The following is a 17,500-nucleotide window of genomic DNA, read 5'->3' on the forward strand; positions in this document are numbered from 1 at the left end:
GCTTCCAAAAAAAAAATCTTTGATGTTACCTAGTGTCGCATTGACAAATAACGGTGTTTCTAACATAGACAAAAGCGTCTTCAACCCTTTCACCGCCGAGGGCTTCCCCATTGACGAGTAAAATCGTCTGGCGTTAGACGGAGTAAAATCTATAAGTGTCCATGGCCGTTTTTATACTGGAGACGCATAATCCGTCGAGACGAATTATGCGTCTGTCGTGTTATCCGGCAAGTGTAAAGACGGGACGAACTATGTGAGACGCATAATTCGTCTAGGACGAACGTGGGCAAACATTTTCGTCTGTTAAATTCGTCTAGTATAAAGAAGGGCACAAGACGCATAATTGGTCTGGACAAACTATCCAGTTTAGTGCGTCTGCGAAGAGACACTAAAGTAGATACTTCGTCCGGACGCATAATAATGTGCCCGTCTTTATACTAGGCTAATTTAACAGATGCAGAAAAAATGTTTGCCCAAGTTCGTCCCAGACGAAAGTTATGCGTCTCCCTAGTTCGTCCCGCCTTTACACTAGCCGGATAACACGACAGACACATAATTCGTCTGGACGGATAATGCGTCTCTAGTATAATAACGGCCAATGGCATTTGTGGCAGTGAAAGGGTTAAAAAAGTCATTAGAAGGATTCAGTATTGCTTTTGACATCAAATTGTTTTATTCCACCTTTTCTCTTTCTTTCGAGCACTTGCTCGATATCGTTGTTTACCTTTTATTCTCATAAATTGGGGAATTACAAACAAATAGAGGAAGCAAAAAAGAGATCGAGAAAAGGGGCAAAAGATAGTTAAACTAATAGCATGTCTTGATAGTTGGACAACAATTCTTAATTACGTGGATACTAAGAGAAAAATAAAAATTTAAAGAAACATAGCACGCTATACGCGAGACAAAGAAAAAATACTTGACAAGTTAAACAGTTAAATACACACACACAAAATAAATTATATATTAAGTATGGGCGGATGGAACAACTATGTAAATCTAGCATTTAGTATTGAGAAAGGTAGTGTTTGAAGAGAAAATTCTTGAACAATTTTTTATGTGGTTTCGAGCGAATAGAAACGGGAAGATCGTTCCAGAAATAAAGTCCAATGATAGTAGGGCAAAATGTCCTAATATTTCAGTGTTCTATGAAAACGGCTAAAGAGCTGTTCCGACGAGACATTACGAGAAGTATAGTTATTGTTGTTCAGATAACTGTGTCGTGTCTTCAGTCCCGCCCTTTTTTTGTCCTTAATTAGGATAATTTATTTTTACTCCGGCTTGAGATTATCGATGCAGCGAAGCTTGTGTTCATACTCTCATGGCGTATGAGTCACGCTTCTGGTTTACTTGTTCAAAACGTTTTCTTCAGAGCCGTGCACGCTGAAAGATGAGATTAATCCTATTCGGTTTTGTCTGTACCGAACGTTCTTGTTTGATGTGCGGTGCAAGATAAAGAGTGACAGTCGGCCACGAAATTTTAAGCCTTGCTAGCTGGAAATTCGTTTTGCCGCAACTTGTCTGATGTTTTCCCCGAGGATAATTCGCCTCATTTCCTTAAAATTTCTTGGATTTATGGTTTGGATTGTGGTCAACTGTGGACTGTATTGGATCATTGTTTGTACAGAAGAACACTGAGAAGCAATTCGAGGAGTTTCGTCACTTGAAGGTACATTTTATTATTGTTGTTATAGTCATTGGAATCCAAGACGGCAGACAGGAATTGAGAATGATATGAATGAAAGTGTGCCTTTGTTACCGGGTACGGATGACGAGGATGATCGTACTACTATCTCTAGCCGCTCTAGCTTATCCACTTCTACTTCAGGTGCTCATGCAGCTAAGCTGAAACGAATTCTGTCGGAAAGGAAACTTGAACAATTAAGAAGGGCAGGAGCAAGGACATTAAAAGAAGAATTGTCAAGGTTAGACGATGAAATTGCAGCGGCTGAGGATGCTGTCGAATTAGCCAAGATCAAAGACAGTTTTTATGGGCAACAGTTAGTGGAAGTTAGGAGGTGCTCCTGCTGTTGATGTTGGTAATTTGCAAGATTTTGAGGGATATGAGTTTCGTAAACAGAGAGATCCTAAAGTGATAAACACTGAGTCGACTACTCAAGTGAAAGAAACGTTGTTGAGCCTAAACCCGGAGGGATTAGTGATGAACAGTTCATATTATGGGAATCAGCCAGGAATGATGAAGCAGTTGTAAAGCTACCATTATCTGCATCAACCCCAAATCAAGCCAGTTATACCAGTGTCAAATCGTAAGGAATCTAGTTTGAACGCAAATGATGTCAAGTATGTACAGCATTCAGTACCCAAGTAGGGCTATATGTCCAGTGATCCATGTTTTCCTGTCAGCAGTAGTGAAAGTATGGTGTCAAGACTAACAACTAGCATAGATTCAATAGTAACTCGGTTCCGCCTTTTCCCTTTGGATGTAGTCAAGTTCTCTGGTGATCCATGCGCCGATACGTTAGATTCAAGGCTCGCTTCCATGAAATGGTTGACTTTCAGAACATTTCTGAAGTTCAGAAAATGTCTCGATTATTGCAATTTCTTGATGGCCAAGCTAGACGTGCTGTGGCTGGGTTTGAAGGAGTGCCTGGTGATTTATTAAAGGCTCTCAAACTGTTGGAGCAGCGTTTCGTACAATCACATGTTGTAGTAAAGGCATGTATTGCTGCTTTGATGGAAGGAGCAAATATCTCAAGCATTGATAGACAAGGCCTGTGTGCATTTGCTGATCTTTCAAGAACCTTGTATAAGACTTTGCAATCCATGAACGCTCTCTCTGAAATGACCATGACCAATTTGGCAAAAATGTCGGGCTGCTTGAACTGTTTGCGAAAGGGACATTTTGTTGGTGAATGTAAATCAGCCTTCCGATGCAAGCACTGTTAGCAACCCCACCACACTTTACTGCATAAATCAGTGAAAGACCAAGTGAATACTGGTGTGGGTGATAGTGGAGACCAAGCAGTAAAAGAGCCAGCTAATGTGAATTCAGCAACTGCAGCTACCAGGTGATGAAATGCCAAGCCGCGCATACTCTACAACTTCAAAGGCAAAGATTGCATTGCAAGTCGTACCGATCAAAATACTGAGTAAGGAGAGACCCTTCGTTAGTACGTATGCACTATTAGACACCGGGAGTGAGGAAACGTTTCTCTCCAAGTCAATAACAGAGACGCTTGGGATACAAATTGACAACAATGATACCTTGGCTGTATGTACATTGTCAGGAGAGTCTGCAGTAAGGGTCGGCCAAGTCGACGTTGGAGTGCGAGCAGCTAGTAACAGTGAGAGTCGCACTGTGATAATGAAAAACGTTAAGGTTGTAGACAATCTCAATATTTCTGCAACAAAGCAAAAGGATTTATCAAGATGGCCCCATTTCAAAGGGATTGTATTTCCTGAAGTAGATTAGATGAGACAGAGGTGACCATGCTGATTGGTGCAAACGTTCCTGAAGCCCAGCTGCATGAAGAATGTCGCAAAGGAAGAGCAGGAGAACCGTATGCTGTGGGCAGCATGCTAGGTTGGGCTGTGCTTAGACCAGTAGATGCTGTAAGCTCCTTAAACTCACAGAAGGTGAACGTGAATTTTGTAAAGTATGGCAGTGAACTGTCAGATCAGCAGATGGAGCAGTTTCTTAGACTTGAGGACATTGACATGAACAAGAGTTCAAGTAAGGGAATGTCACTTGAAGACCGAGAGTCGTTGACTAACATGAAAAACTCTGTTTGCCTTGTAAATGGGCACTACTCAGTGGGAATGTTGTGGAAGAATAAAGACCCTTGTTTACCGGACAACAGACAAAAGGCTGAAGTACGGTTGCAATCTCTGAAGAGAAAGATGAAACGTGATCAGAAGTTTCATGGGAAGTACAGAGACTCTATGGATAACCTTGTCAGCAAAGGATATGCCAGGAAATAGACTGCAGAAGAAGCTCAGCTTCGAAGCAGACAGACTTGGTAGTTTCCTCACCATAGCGTATTTCACCCCCAAAAGAAAGACAAGATTCGTGTTGTGTTTGACGCGGCAGCCCTACATGATGGAGTGTCACTAAAAAGCCAGCTTCGCCAAGGCCCTAACTTTACGAACAGCTTGCTTGGTGTTCTACTGAGATTCAGACAGGATCCAATTGCACTTGTTGCTGATATTGAAGGAATGTCAATCAGGTCAAGGTACCGCCTGAAGATGCTGACGCTTTTTTTTTTTTTTTTTTTAAACGACAACGACAAAATTTATTGAAAATTAGAAAGAAATAATTACATTTCTTTCCCCCCGCAAATAGCTTATAAACTAATCGAGGCGGGGAGAACTGAGGACATACTACAAGTACAAGGTTATCTATAGATGGACTAAATAACAGTAAAGACATTACTATACAGTTACACAGTAAATAGAATGAACTAACCTAGAACAAAACAAGTACATTAAGATTATGACAAGAGGCTGAGTTAAAGTATTAAATAGCTTAATGAGACGGGAGACTTCGACATAATCATCTTCTGACCGCAAGAAATTTAGTTATAATTCCTTTATCTTTTTACGAAAGAACGAGCGTTTAAGTAGTTTAATCGAGTAAGGAATAGAGTTCCAAATTTGGGCACCAATTCTCGAGAAAAAGGAATACATTTTATTAGTTCTAGAGAACTTAAAATAAAACGAGTCGCTAGAAACAGATCTAGTTCTGTAATTGTGAATCTGACTTGTTTTAACAAACTGATTGAGTATACTAGCTGGTGCTGACTGTCTGTTTATATCATACAGTAAATAGCTACAATCTCTAAAAAATAGGCTAGGTAGGGGAAGGCAATTTGATTTGAGAAACAAGGGTACGGTGTGTTCTTTAGACTTACAGAAGTAAATAAGACCTAAGGCCCTTTTTTGTAAAGTTACAATCTTTCTTTGAAATGTCAAGGGAGAATTACCCCAAGCACAAATACCATAAGATAAGTAAGGGACAATTAATGAGTTGTACACTGAAAGTAAAACACGACGCGGGACATAATGTCGAATCTTGGCTATAATTCCTATCGACTTGCTGATTTTGTGGCAGTTACGGAGTCAAGAATTTTAATCCTAGGTGTGAAGGGCATATTCTTTTGCCGGGAACGAAAGATGACAAAGTTTGATTTCTTTATGTTCAGAGACAGTTAGTTGGCTTTAAGCCATTCGATGACGTTGCCAAGCTCGCGATTAACAAGAGACTCGAGTTCCTTTAAGTTGTTATTTGAAAGTATTATACTGGTGTCGTCAGCGAATAGATAAAAGGAAAATAACGAAGAGGACTTGTAACAAGAGTGGTCCGAGGACTGAGCCTTGTGGCACGCCGCACAAGGTCGTCTCAGCCTCAGACACAACATTATTAACTTCCGTGTTTTGCTTTCGATCAGTTAGATATGATCTGAACCAGGAGTTAATTACACCTCTAACACCATAATTTTCAAGTTTAGCTAACAGAATTTCATGATTAACAGTGTCAAAAGCTTTCTTGAGATCGATGAAAACACCGCACGAAAATTTACCGTTGTCCATATTTTGGAGAATTGTGTTAACAATATCAAGTATAGCATGCTGAGTACTGTGTTTACTACGAAAACCATATTGCTGATCATAGAGAATGTGGCAATATGTTTGGCGCATATTACGTATGTTGAGATCAAAGAAACGTTGATAATAGTTCGCTTTACTTAATCTCGTAAGGGAGGTGATTTTATTTCTGTAAAATTTGTATTTGTCCCAATCTGAGGTATAGAAGAGGGCATTCTTTACCCTGACTGATTTTCTTAAACCCGCAGTCAGCCGTGGTTTAGCAAGGAATTTTTGTTTGCGATTGGATATACTTCTTAAAGGGGCGTGTTTATTAATTATGTCATTGACGCATTTGTAAAACCAGGAGAACGATTGATTAGCATCAGTAAGTTCGGAAATATTATTCCAATTAATATTCTGCAAGTCGTTAATAAAAGGTTTTGCATTGAAGGCTGAATAATCACGAACCTTTGTTTTGTTATTTAAAAAGAATGTTTTACATTGCGACGTTAATGTACACATCTGAGAGAAGTGATCTGTTGTATCGGACACGATATTGCCGCAAACTATATTATTCTCAGGATTATTTAGGAAAATATTGTCAATTAAAGTTGCTGAATTACCATAGACTCTAGTCGGTTTATCAACTACTGGAACCATGGAAAAACTTTGCATCGTTTGCAGTAAAGTTTGTGTGTAACCACAAGTTTCATATTTTAACAGATCTATGTTGAAGTCTCCCATGAGATAAATATTCAGATTTTGACGGCATTGACGCTCAAGAAAATCTGACAAATATTCTAGAAACTCATTAGCGTTATTGTGTTGCCTATAAGTAACACCACATACAGATTTCTTATTGTTAGGCAAATGAAGTTCAATCCAAAGGGCTTGATAACAAGAATTGGAGACTCGTTCAAGGACGCGGTATTTACAATTCTGATCAATGAACAGGCCAACACCACCGGCAGATAAAGGTGTCGGGACTGATTCAAAACAGTAACCTGGTAATTCTGGGACAAAATTAAAACTACATTCACGATCGCATATCATGACGAGTTTCTGTTACACCAATAATTGTAAAACGGAAATTCAATTCACTTAAAACGTGTTGTTGAAATTCTTCGAAATTTTTCTTTAAGCTACGTATATTTGTATGCAAAAAGGAAATTTTTGATTGCAACTGTTTGCTGTCAATGAACTACGCAAAGCTGTGTGGAGAATAATATTTCGAGCGAATCCTATTGGAAGTAAAATTTATATCAGGATCAATATCTCTATCAAGAGAGTTTAGCTGGAATACACTAAGGTCGTAGAGACTACTGAAAGAATCTAGCGATTTTCTAGAAGGTCGATTATCATCAATTAAACTATTAAACTGTGGGTGAGCAGAAGTCAGGCCTTTGCAGCTATAATAAGGTAGTTGCGCGAGTAGGGCCTTAATTTCGATCGCGGACTGTTTTTTTGCTTTACGAGAAGACATTTTTATCGTGTACAATAGACATTTTAGTAAAGTCTAACCTTCAGTTACCAGTTTACGTTTAAGTTCGTCGAGCTCCGCCATGCTCTTGAGCTTGATTATGCGCGATGTGGAGTCTTTTCGCAAACAAATATCGGAACCCTTTGACCAGCAATATTGATAGTGGAATTCTTCAGTTTAACCTTTTTAGCCTGGAATAGGACTGCTTGCCTTCTTGGTGAAAGATGATCGTAAATTCTAGCCGAAGACAATGAAGACCCTTCTGGTAAACCAACCGCAACTGGGGTTACATTGCTAATTTCTTTCCGATGAGACATTAGAGATTCCTTTACTAGCCGTCTCACGAATCTGCAGACTATAGGCCTTGGATTTCCGGCGTTGTTTCTTTGCGGGACACGATGGGCAGTGTCAATATCTTCGATTGAAATATTCTCTGCCATTTCTTTAAACAATTTTACACAAAGCTTACTTGTTGTTGAAGCCGCTTCGTTCGAACACACCTCAGGTACACCGACTATTTTAACATTATATTGGAAGCTATATTCTTGGAATTCATCAATGGCGTTAGCAATGGCGTCCACCCTGATCTTGACCTCAGTGAGCTGTGAACTGAGTCGTTGCAACTCTTTGCTGGCAGTGGTTTTGAAGCGAATAAGGTCATCATATTCCTTACTAAGGAACTCAAGACTGTGAGATACTTCTTGAGTAGAAGGGGCGGCACTGCTGTTTTGTTGTTGAATTAAATCTTTTAGTCTTGAAATCTCCTCCGATAATGCAGAAACTTTAGATTTAAGATCGTTATTTTCTTTCCTTAGGTTGACAATAGACTCAGGCATAATGTGACACACGAAACAAGAGACCGAAACAAATAGATAAAAGCGAAGGAAACAATTAAACATCAGAAATTTACGAAAGGTAGAAGATATTACGCAGAGCACTCAAACACACGTCCGTCCATCTTGGCCACATCACGTGGCCTCCTCCTTTGGTGGGAGGAGAGCAATCTAGAGCAACCGTCAGAATTCCAAATGACCAGTCACATCTTTGGTGCCTCAGACTCCCCTAGTTGTGCAAATTTCTGCCTAAAAAGAGCTGCAGAGGATAACAGAAGAAACTTCAGTGAAGACGCTGTAAATGCTGTAAAGGAAGACATCTATGTACACGACTTTATCAAGTCGGCGAAGACAGTAGACGAGGCAAAGTCATTGGTTTGATGAAGTAACAAGCTTATTTGGTGAAGTCGGATTCAGACTGACAAAATGGATGAGCAATAGTCGAGATGTATTGTCTCTGATATCGGACAAAAGGCGCGCAAGACCGAACCTGGACTTGGATCTCGACGATCTCCCAGTAGAAAGAACACTAGGAGTCCAGTGGGATGTAGAAAGGGATGTCTTCCTATACAAGGTTCTTGAGCCTAACCAACCACTAACAAAGCGTGGAATTCTGTCAGCAGTAAGCTCTCAGTATGACCCTATGGGATTTGTCCGCCCAATTTTACTGGAAGCCAAGAAGATCTTACAGAAACTTTGGAAACTGAACCTGGGATAGGACGATGAAATTCCTGAAGACCTGCAGTGTCACTGGAATAAGTGGAAGAATGAGTTGCCTGCCTTGTCACAAGTTCAGATACCGCAGTGCCATCTTGCTGATCAGACAGAAGTACTTGATGTATTTCTGCATTTGTTCTCAGATGCTTCTGAGGACGGTTATGGCATGTGCTCTTACCTTAGATTTGTTAATGCAAGTGGAGCTATCAAATGTTCATTCCTGGTTGGAAAGTCCAGAAGTTCGCCTGTGAGACCCATCTCGACCCCGAGGCTTGAACTGAAAGTAGGTACGTTGTCTGTGAAGATGTACAGAGTGTTCATGGATGAGCTGACGTACAGGATTAGCGGCGCCACATTCTGGACAGATTCTCAAGCCACTTTGCAAGAATGATAGCAAGCGTTTCCAGGCATACGTTGCCAACCGTGTAATTGAAATACGTGAGGTGACTAAACCTGATCAATGAAGACATTGTCCAGGACGAATGAATCCCGCCGATGAAGCCTCACGTGGTCTAAAGCCTCGGAAACTATCCAGTCAGCATCGCTGATGGCGAGGGGCAGAGGTTCTGTGGGAGCCAGAAGATCGTTGGCCGAATGCAGCAGTGGAAGAAGTTTCAGACAGTGGTCCAGAAGTGCGAGCTTCAACAAATGTCCACCGAATAGGTGTCCAGCAGCATGATGGTGATGTTAACTCCACCATTACTACCAATAGTGATGACGCATTATCGAATGTAGGATGAGGACTAAAGGAACGTATTGGGAAATGCCGTGTGGTGGAAGTGTTCACTGGATGAGATGGATGCGTGCGTTCCGCCAGGATCAAGACAGCTGGTGGAGTGTTTCACCGCCGCATTACAGAGATATGCCTCTTGGAAGAAGCTAATGATACTTGACATTCTCTCATTGGTTTACGTGCCAGCATGTGAGACATTGACTTCGTTGAGTTAAAGGCACTTAAATGAAGTTGAGCAAACGAACTGCGTAATTACAGCCCGTTTGTGGGGCTGCGATGTCCTGTCTTTTGCCACGTTTTTTTTTTGTTATTATGATAATTTATTTTCGCTCCGGCTTGAGATTATGGATGCGAAGCTTGGGTTCCTGCTCTTATGGCGTATGAGTCACGCTTCTGGTTTACTTGTACAAAACGTTTAGTTCAGAGCAGTACACGTTGAAAGATGAGATTAATCCTCTTTGGTTTTGTCTGTACCGAACGTTCTTGTTTGATGTGTGGTGCAAGATAAACAGTGACAGTCGACTACGAAATTTTAAGCCTTGCTAGCTGGAAATTCGTTTTGCCGCCTCGTGTCTGATGTTTTCCCCGAAGATAATTCGCCTCATCAATGTGATATCATAAAATTTGAGGGTTAAGGGATCATAGAAAAAAAAGGCATTTGTGAAGCTTAACAATGTCAGGAAATTTCAAAATGTTGAGATTGACATAGTGAGGGGTAATATTATCCCGAATAGGAACATCGTTAATTATTCTAACTGCCTTATTTTGAAGTTTCGCGACATCATAAAATAGGGCTATGTTAACTATTACTCCACAGTATGGATCCATACGTTAAATAAGGATATATGAAAGATTAAGGTCCCAAGATCTAGAACCTCCACCTATGGCGACAGATACTTTGCGTGTGTATGCCCCAGGGTTTGGAACAAACTTCCCGATTTTATAAAATATTCCGAGACTTTAGATTCCTTTAAAACCAGGTTTAAGACACACCTTTTTAAAACGCTTTCAACCTATAGTAAATTTGTAATCTTATTCTAGTAATTACTTTAAATCTTGTTATGTAAAAGCATTGAGACTTATGTATAATGCGTTTTAAGAACTGTATTATTAGTTATTATTATTATTATTATTATTATTATTATTATTATTATTATTATTATTATTATTATTATTATTAGTATTATTATTATTATCATGGCAGTATATACACATCTGGATGCTGATCCTACTCACTCAGGTTGGGTGGACCGTGGCTAGCCTGAGTCTTATTTTCATGCTAAAATTACGTGAAATTGCTAATCTACTATAGAAAGAAAAAAAAAGTTACAAGATCAATAATCTAAATAAATAATACATTATTTTAAAAAAAAAAAAACTTTATGAGTTCTATAAGTAGCTCGCTGGCGGCTTGTGCGGGAGTTCTAAGCTAACTAAGAATCTGGCGGAGGACTTCTCTACCTCTCTTTGCACCTAACAATTCTCTAACACTCCTTCCAACGTTCTTAGAGTATCCCCCTAAGACATCTACAACTATCTATCTATCTATCTACTCATCTATCTATCTATTACTATCATTATTATTATTATTATTGTTATAATTTTATTTTTTTTATTATTTTTTTTTCGTTCATTCACACGATATGTTGTTAACGTGGTTTGTAAACTAGGCATCAAGCCACGACCTATGGCCTTAGGTGTCTAGTGTTCTTCTTCCCAACAAGGAGGCTTTTTGTAGTAATACCGTGCAATCTAGTCCAATTTTCTTCAACGATGTTTTCAAATTTTTGCTGAACGTCCCTAGTGCACCAATGACAATTGGTACGACAATTACTTTTCGGCAGCTCCAGATTTTCCCAATCTCTCTTTTTAATTCTTGGTATTCAGTTTTCCATTTTCTCTTGCTCTTTTTCCAGCACTCTTGTATCAAAAGGGCACGCGATATCTATCACATAACATGATCTTTCTATCTTATCAAGAACAACTACATCAGGTCTATTATGCTCAATTTGATGGTCTGTTTGAATTCGGAAGTCCCATAACACCTTTACTTGATCGTTTTCTATAACTCCTTCAGGGTCATGATCATACCACTTGTCTTTGCATGGGATGTTGAATTTCTGACAGAGTTTCCAATGGATAACTTGGCCTACCTTATCATGTCGCCACATTTTATACTCTCTTTGCGCCAACTTCTTACATTCCGCTACGATATGACTTACGGTCTCTTCTCTTTCTCCACATAACCGACACATCGGAGACACATCCTCTTTATCAATCCTGTTTTTAATGCTATTCGTCCGTAATGCTTGGTCTTGTGCAGCGATTAGCAGTCCTTCAGTTTCTTTTTTTAGTATTCCCCTTTTTAACCACCCCCAGGATTCTGGGTCCCTTACTTGTTCTGTAGCTGTCTCAAATTGCCCATATAATGCTTTGTTCTTGTATTTAGACATTCTGTCTTCAGACACTTCTATTTTTGTAGGCCCCTCCAAAATACTTTCATCGCGATACGAAACGAAGTAATCTTTCCTTACTTTCTCCAATGTATCTAAACAGACTGCCCACTTCAATGTTCACACAGTCTTCTACACTTAATAATCCACGCCCTCCCGCTGCTCTTTTCAGATACAGTCTATCTACGTCGGCTTGCGGATGGAAGGCTCTGTTTATTGTCAGCAACTTCCTGGTTTTGCGATCCAATTTCCTCGATTCATCTTTAGTCCACTCGACAATTCCTGCACTATATCTGATTATTGAGACAGCTCTTCAGTTCATTGCATTTACCACATTCCCACCATTTAACTTTGACTTTAAAATTTTCCTTATCCGTCTGAAGTATTGCTTACATATCACTTCTTTCATGGCTGCATGTCTTAAATCGTCTCTGTCTAGTACGCCAAGATATTTATATCCTGATTCTTCTACTTCTCTGATACTGTTTCCATCTGGCATCTCAATCCCATCACACAAAACCAGTTTTCCTCTCTTCATGACAAAAACTGCACATTTGTCAATGCCAAATTGCATTCTAATGTCACTGCTGAATATACGGGCAGTATTTATTAAAGTATCAATTTGCTTTTCATTTCTTCCGTAGAGTTTCAAATCATCCATATACAGGAGGTGATTGACAAGATCCTTCTTCCCCGTAAGGTCATATCTAGCTTTAACTTCCCTCAGGACCAATGATAACGGGATCAGAGTTACTACAAATAGCAGTGGCGATAAGCTATCTCCTTGGAAGATTCCTCTTCTTACATTTACCGTCCCTAAGATGTTCCCATTTACCGACAACTCCACCTGCCATTGGCCCATGCTCTTGTCTATATAGTGGACCATATTTTCCGCAGCTCCAAATAAGCGTAAGCATTTTAAAATCCATGAGTGAGGGATCATGTCAAAGGCTTTTCTATAATCAATCCACGCCATTCCAAGACCCGTTTTTCTCCTCTTACAGTTCTTGATAATCATCTTAACAATAAGCAATTGATCCTTCGTTCCTCTTGAATTCCGACGGCATCTTTTTCTGTTCATCCGGTAATAAGTTTGTGTTCTCTAGGTGTCGATAGAGGTCGTTTGACATTATTCCTGTAAGCAATTTCCACATTTGAGGTAGACACGTTATGGGTCTAAAGTTTGATGCTACACTTCCCTTCTCCTTGTCCTTGATAATCAATACTGTACGTCCTTTAGTCAACCAGGCCGGAGTATCATTATTATCAATGCAGTCTTGCAACTGGATGGCTAATCTCTCTCTACATGATATATTCTTCAGCCAAAATCCCTGTAAGCCATCTAATCCAGGAGCTTTCCAGTTGGCTGTCTTCTTCAGCTGCTTGTTTATTCCTTCCACATTAATTACAAAATTACTCGGCTGGTTTATTCCTCTTAGGTTTCTTTCCAATCCTTTTAGCCATTCAGCATTCGCATTGTGTTTAATATTATTATTATTATTATTATTATTATTATTATTATTATTATTATTATTATTATTATTATTATTATTATTATTGTCATTATTATTAAAACTGTAGGTGGATAGAGGTTAAAGTTTGGTCTGGAATATTATATATTATATATTTAGATTTACTCATCAAATTTCATGTTACCTTATTTGCACAAAGCCAGTCAAATATCTTGGGAAGTTCACTATTGATATGATAGATCAAACTATCAAGATATTTCCCACATGCAGTGAGTGAAGTGTCATCAGCAAAGAGGTGTAAAGAAAAATAGGAGTTAGCGGTGATAAACTCATTAACGTAGGTCAGAAAAAGTATTGGGCCAAGAACGGACCCTTACGGAACACCCAAATTAATAACTTGAATATCCGAGAAAACTCCGTTTACATAAACCCTTTGTCTTCTATGCTGAAGGTAAGATTTAAACCACATATTTTAATTCCTACGACACCAGGATGAGACAATTTAGATAAGAGAATGGAGTAATTCACAGTATCAAAGGCTTTACTAAGGTCTAAGAAGAGTGTTCTGCGAATTCCCCATTATCAAGGCATTTAGTAATTTGTTCCAAAAGGTCAACTAAGCAGTCAGTAGTATGAGTTCCTGATCTAAAACCATACTGATTAAGCGCTATAGGTTATGAAAAGAAATATGAGTTGATTAAGAACATATTTTTCAAAAATTTTAGTCAGTGCAGGGAGCAGTGAGATTGGACGACAATTAGTGCAAAGGAGCCGAGAACCCTGTTTAAAGATTGGAACAACCTTTGCAATCTTAAGGCTATCAGGAAACTTCCCTTGAAGTAATGATAAGTTGTTTATTCGCGTTATAGGCGTAAGGATCTCCAAAGCTCCAGTTGATAACAGATAAGGGTGAACCTTATCTACACCAAAAGACTCTTTCCTGCTTAAATTTTCGAGCAATAGAAACACCTCAACTTCACTTATATTACTGTAGTTATTGTAATAAAGTCCACGATAGTACTTATGAATAGAGACTATTTAGTTCCGATGCAATTCATACTATGATTTATTATACCATGTTATATCTTGTGTCCGGTGCCACTTTTTATAAAGCTTATCTCGCATTTTTATGGATTTCTTTAGGCCTGGCGTTACCCAAGGTTTACAGGATTTATTTTTAATATTCGAGGTTTAAGAAGAGCATGTTTATTAGATACTTTATTGAATATATGGAGAAATCTAGAAAAGCTCTCATTAGAATCATTACTATTTAAAACTAAGTCAATTATTTACAGGCAAGAAATAAGCCAAAGTCGAGTACGTTTCTTTTGTCGTTAGGTCATGTTGTAACATACCCGTTCTAACTTAAGATGTAGATCATCGCGGTTATAAAAGTTTTAGTTGATGTAGACTGGCCTTCTTCAAAATTCCGAGTAACCTGTCCGGTATAAGGGCGTTGATTTCCTTTTCTTTCAATCCAGTTCCTCGTTGCGTTGAATTTGGGTTGAAGATTGCAATGAACAATTTTAAAGCTTACGCTTCCGTCCTTTTTATTGCTCTCGGCTACACTTTGAATGAACTGCCACTACTATTTCAGGCGTTATTTTAGGTAACCACAAATAGAAGCTAGCATTTTAAATTTACTCTGACTCGCTGTTCCTTATCTCCTCCTCTAATTCCTTAACTTTGGAAACCTACGCCATACAAAGAGAAGACAGACGTAAGTTTTGACAGTCATGATTCGATATTATTATAAAATATGTCTACCCGCCAATAAAATACGCTGCATTAAATGAACACCTTAAGGAGGTTCGAAGTTTGGTGGCAGAACTTTGACAAACCCCGAAAAGTGAACGGGTATTCTAGAATCTAGCAGAACAACCGAAAGATGCCTGGCGCTTGAGTCAGGCTGTCCTGCCTGGTTAGTCAATATTCATGATATTTGCTAAGTTCAAAGAAACGGCTGGAGTGCATAAGTGCGAACTCTTTCTCCGAAAATACACGTACTGCCAACATGAACTCACTAGCATTGAAAAATTCCCGCCTTCTATGGCTCAATTAGTTGTAAAATGTAAGAAGCAATTACATATTCAGTGAACGAGTCAACTGAAAATTTACACGTTATTTCATATTTAGAGGCGCAATACATATTTACCTCCACTTCCTGCTTTTCACCATCCTGCAATTCCTTATTTATTGCTCTCAGCCTCGACACCTTTTTGTAAAGAATAGGTGGGAAATGCGTTTACGCTTCAGCCTTAAACCATTGAAATGTAAAGACTGGCGTTCAAATGCCTCGCGAAAAAAGAAACCTTTAATCTTAGCTAGTATCGCATTGACAAATCACGGTGTTTCCAACATAAACAAAAGCGTCTTTAAAGGGGCTAGGTCACGCAATTTTATTCAATTTCAGCACTGATTGAATGGTCGTAGAATTAACTAAAATGTCAAAATAACTGTTCAAAACTATAGAAGGACTCTAACAAAACATAGGGAAGCCAAGAAGGGACATGGATTGACAAAACTGGAGAGGATTGAAATGGATTAAATTTGGGTAAATTTGAAAAACGTCGGCCCACCTTTTTTCAAATTTATATCAGTCTGTATCAAAATGTCATTTACACAGCTGGAAAATCATTCTCAGTTGTTGTTTGGCAGTGATTTTGCAAATGAAAGACTTTTGCTTTGCCAATTTGACGTTTAGAGCTCATAATTAGCAAAATTACCTAAAATAGGGTGACCTAGCCCCTTTAAAGAGCATTGGAAGGACTCAGCATTGCTTTTCACGGTAAATTGTTTTATTGTACCTTTTCTCTTTCTTTGGAGGACTTGCTCGATATCAGTAGTTAAAAGCCAAAAAATAAGCCAAAGTCAAATAGGTTTCTTTTGTAATTAGGTCATGTTGTAGCATACCCATTCTAACTGAAGATGTAGGTCAACACGGTTATAAAAGTTTCAGTTGATCTAGACTGACTGGTGTTCTTCAAAATTCCGAGTAACTTGTCCGGTATAAGGGCAATGATTTCCTTTTCTTTTAACTCAGTTCCTCGTTGCGTCAAATTTGGGTTGAAAACGTTTTCGCAAGATTGAAATGAACCATTTGACTAGAGTTTTAATAAGGTTTCTGCTTCCGTCGAATGAACTATGCTGGCACAACTGTCTCAGGCACCATCCTTACGTAACCACAAATAGAAGCTAGTATTTTACTCTGACTTACCTCCTCCTCTAATTCCTTAATCCTGTTGCTCATTTTGTAAACCTACGCAATACAAAGAGAAGACAGACATGGTCAGAGATAAGTTTTGACCTTCATGATTCGATATACAGTAAAATACGTCCACCTATGAAATATGCTGAATTAAATGAACACTTTAAGGACGTTTGAAATTTGGTGGCAGAACTTTGACAAACCCCGAAAAGTGAACGGGTATTCTAGAAACTAGCCGAACTACCGAAAGATGTCTCGTGCTTTGAGTGTGGCTCTCCTACCTGGTCAGTCAATATAAAGCGCTAGTCATCCTCAATTTATTGCTTACCTCCTCCTCTAATTCCTTAATTCTGTTGCTCATTTTGAAAACCTACGCAATACAAAGACAAGCTAGACATAAGTTGGACGTTCAGGATTCGATATAAAATACGTCTACCGTCCTACCTTTCTCAATTTTTAGAAAATACGCCAGGAGCCCATGAGTTGAATACGCCTACTTCCAAAAGCGCTCACTAGCATTGAAAAATTCCTTTTTATGACTAAATCGAAAAGTTGTAGAATGTAACAAGCAATTATATATTCAGTTAACGAGTAAACTGTAAATTAACGCATTATTTCACGATTTTTTTCCATAAGCAATTTCCTATTCCAAGTTTTGAGACCATTGTGGTGTAATTCAACAGTTAAGTATCCCAAAATGAATCAAATTATCCATCTACACACCTTCTACGTGTCGTCTATTCAGAGTAACACAGACACTCCTCTCAACCGTGGAATCGAACTTATGACCCTTGAATATGAACACTGAAAAAGTTTTTGAACCCACAAATGACCAGCTCCCAACATCAATGGCTTCATAGCGGAGCTTCGGCGCGCGAAGCGCGTTAGCGGAGCACCATGGGTAAGATTTTTGGGAAATCTATTCATTCAAGAAATTTGGTTATGACGTCAGTGTACGCTCGTCCGTACAGACTGTTAGGGTGAAGGTGGGGAGGCAGGACAACGTCAGGGGACCGTGGAGTGTTCGGGCAATTTTCCTTGGCGGGAAATCGCGTGG

The 17,500-nt window shown here is 39.0% G+C and overlaps 1 protein-coding gene and 1 pseudogene across 2 annotated transcripts in view; both read right to left on the reverse strand.

The window, feature by feature from the left end:
- LOC138018524 (uncharacterized) overlaps positions 1-17,500 on the reverse strand; it is a 62,151-nt gene that overhangs the window by 18,971 nt on the left and 25,680 nt on the right. Inside the window, exons 6-9 of one of the 2 annotated variants that reach the window (XM_068865170.1) lie at positions 16,772-16,813; positions 16,453-16,494; positions 15,391-15,450; positions 14,900-14,929 (exon numbers count right to left, since the gene is read on the reverse strand). In XM_068865170.1, the coding sequence (XP_068721271.1) occupies positions 14,900-14,929; positions 15,391-15,450; positions 16,453-16,494; positions 16,772-16,813 (174 nt within the window). The remainder of the gene's footprint in view (positions 1-14,899; positions 14,930-15,390; positions 15,451-16,452; positions 16,495-16,771; positions 16,814-17,500) is intronic. The other variant, XM_068865171.1, reaches the window with a different exon arrangement.
- On the reverse strand, positions 7,064-7,965 carry LOC138019043 (uncharacterized; annotated as a pseudogene).

Source organism: Montipora capricornis, chromosome 10, assembly GCF_036669925.1.
Source record: "Montipora capricornis isolate CH-2021 chromosome 10, ASM3666992v2, whole genome shotgun sequence".
In the NCBI taxonomy this organism is placed as follows: Eukaryota; Metazoa; Cnidaria; class Anthozoa; order Scleractinia; family Acroporidae; genus Montipora; species Montipora capricornis.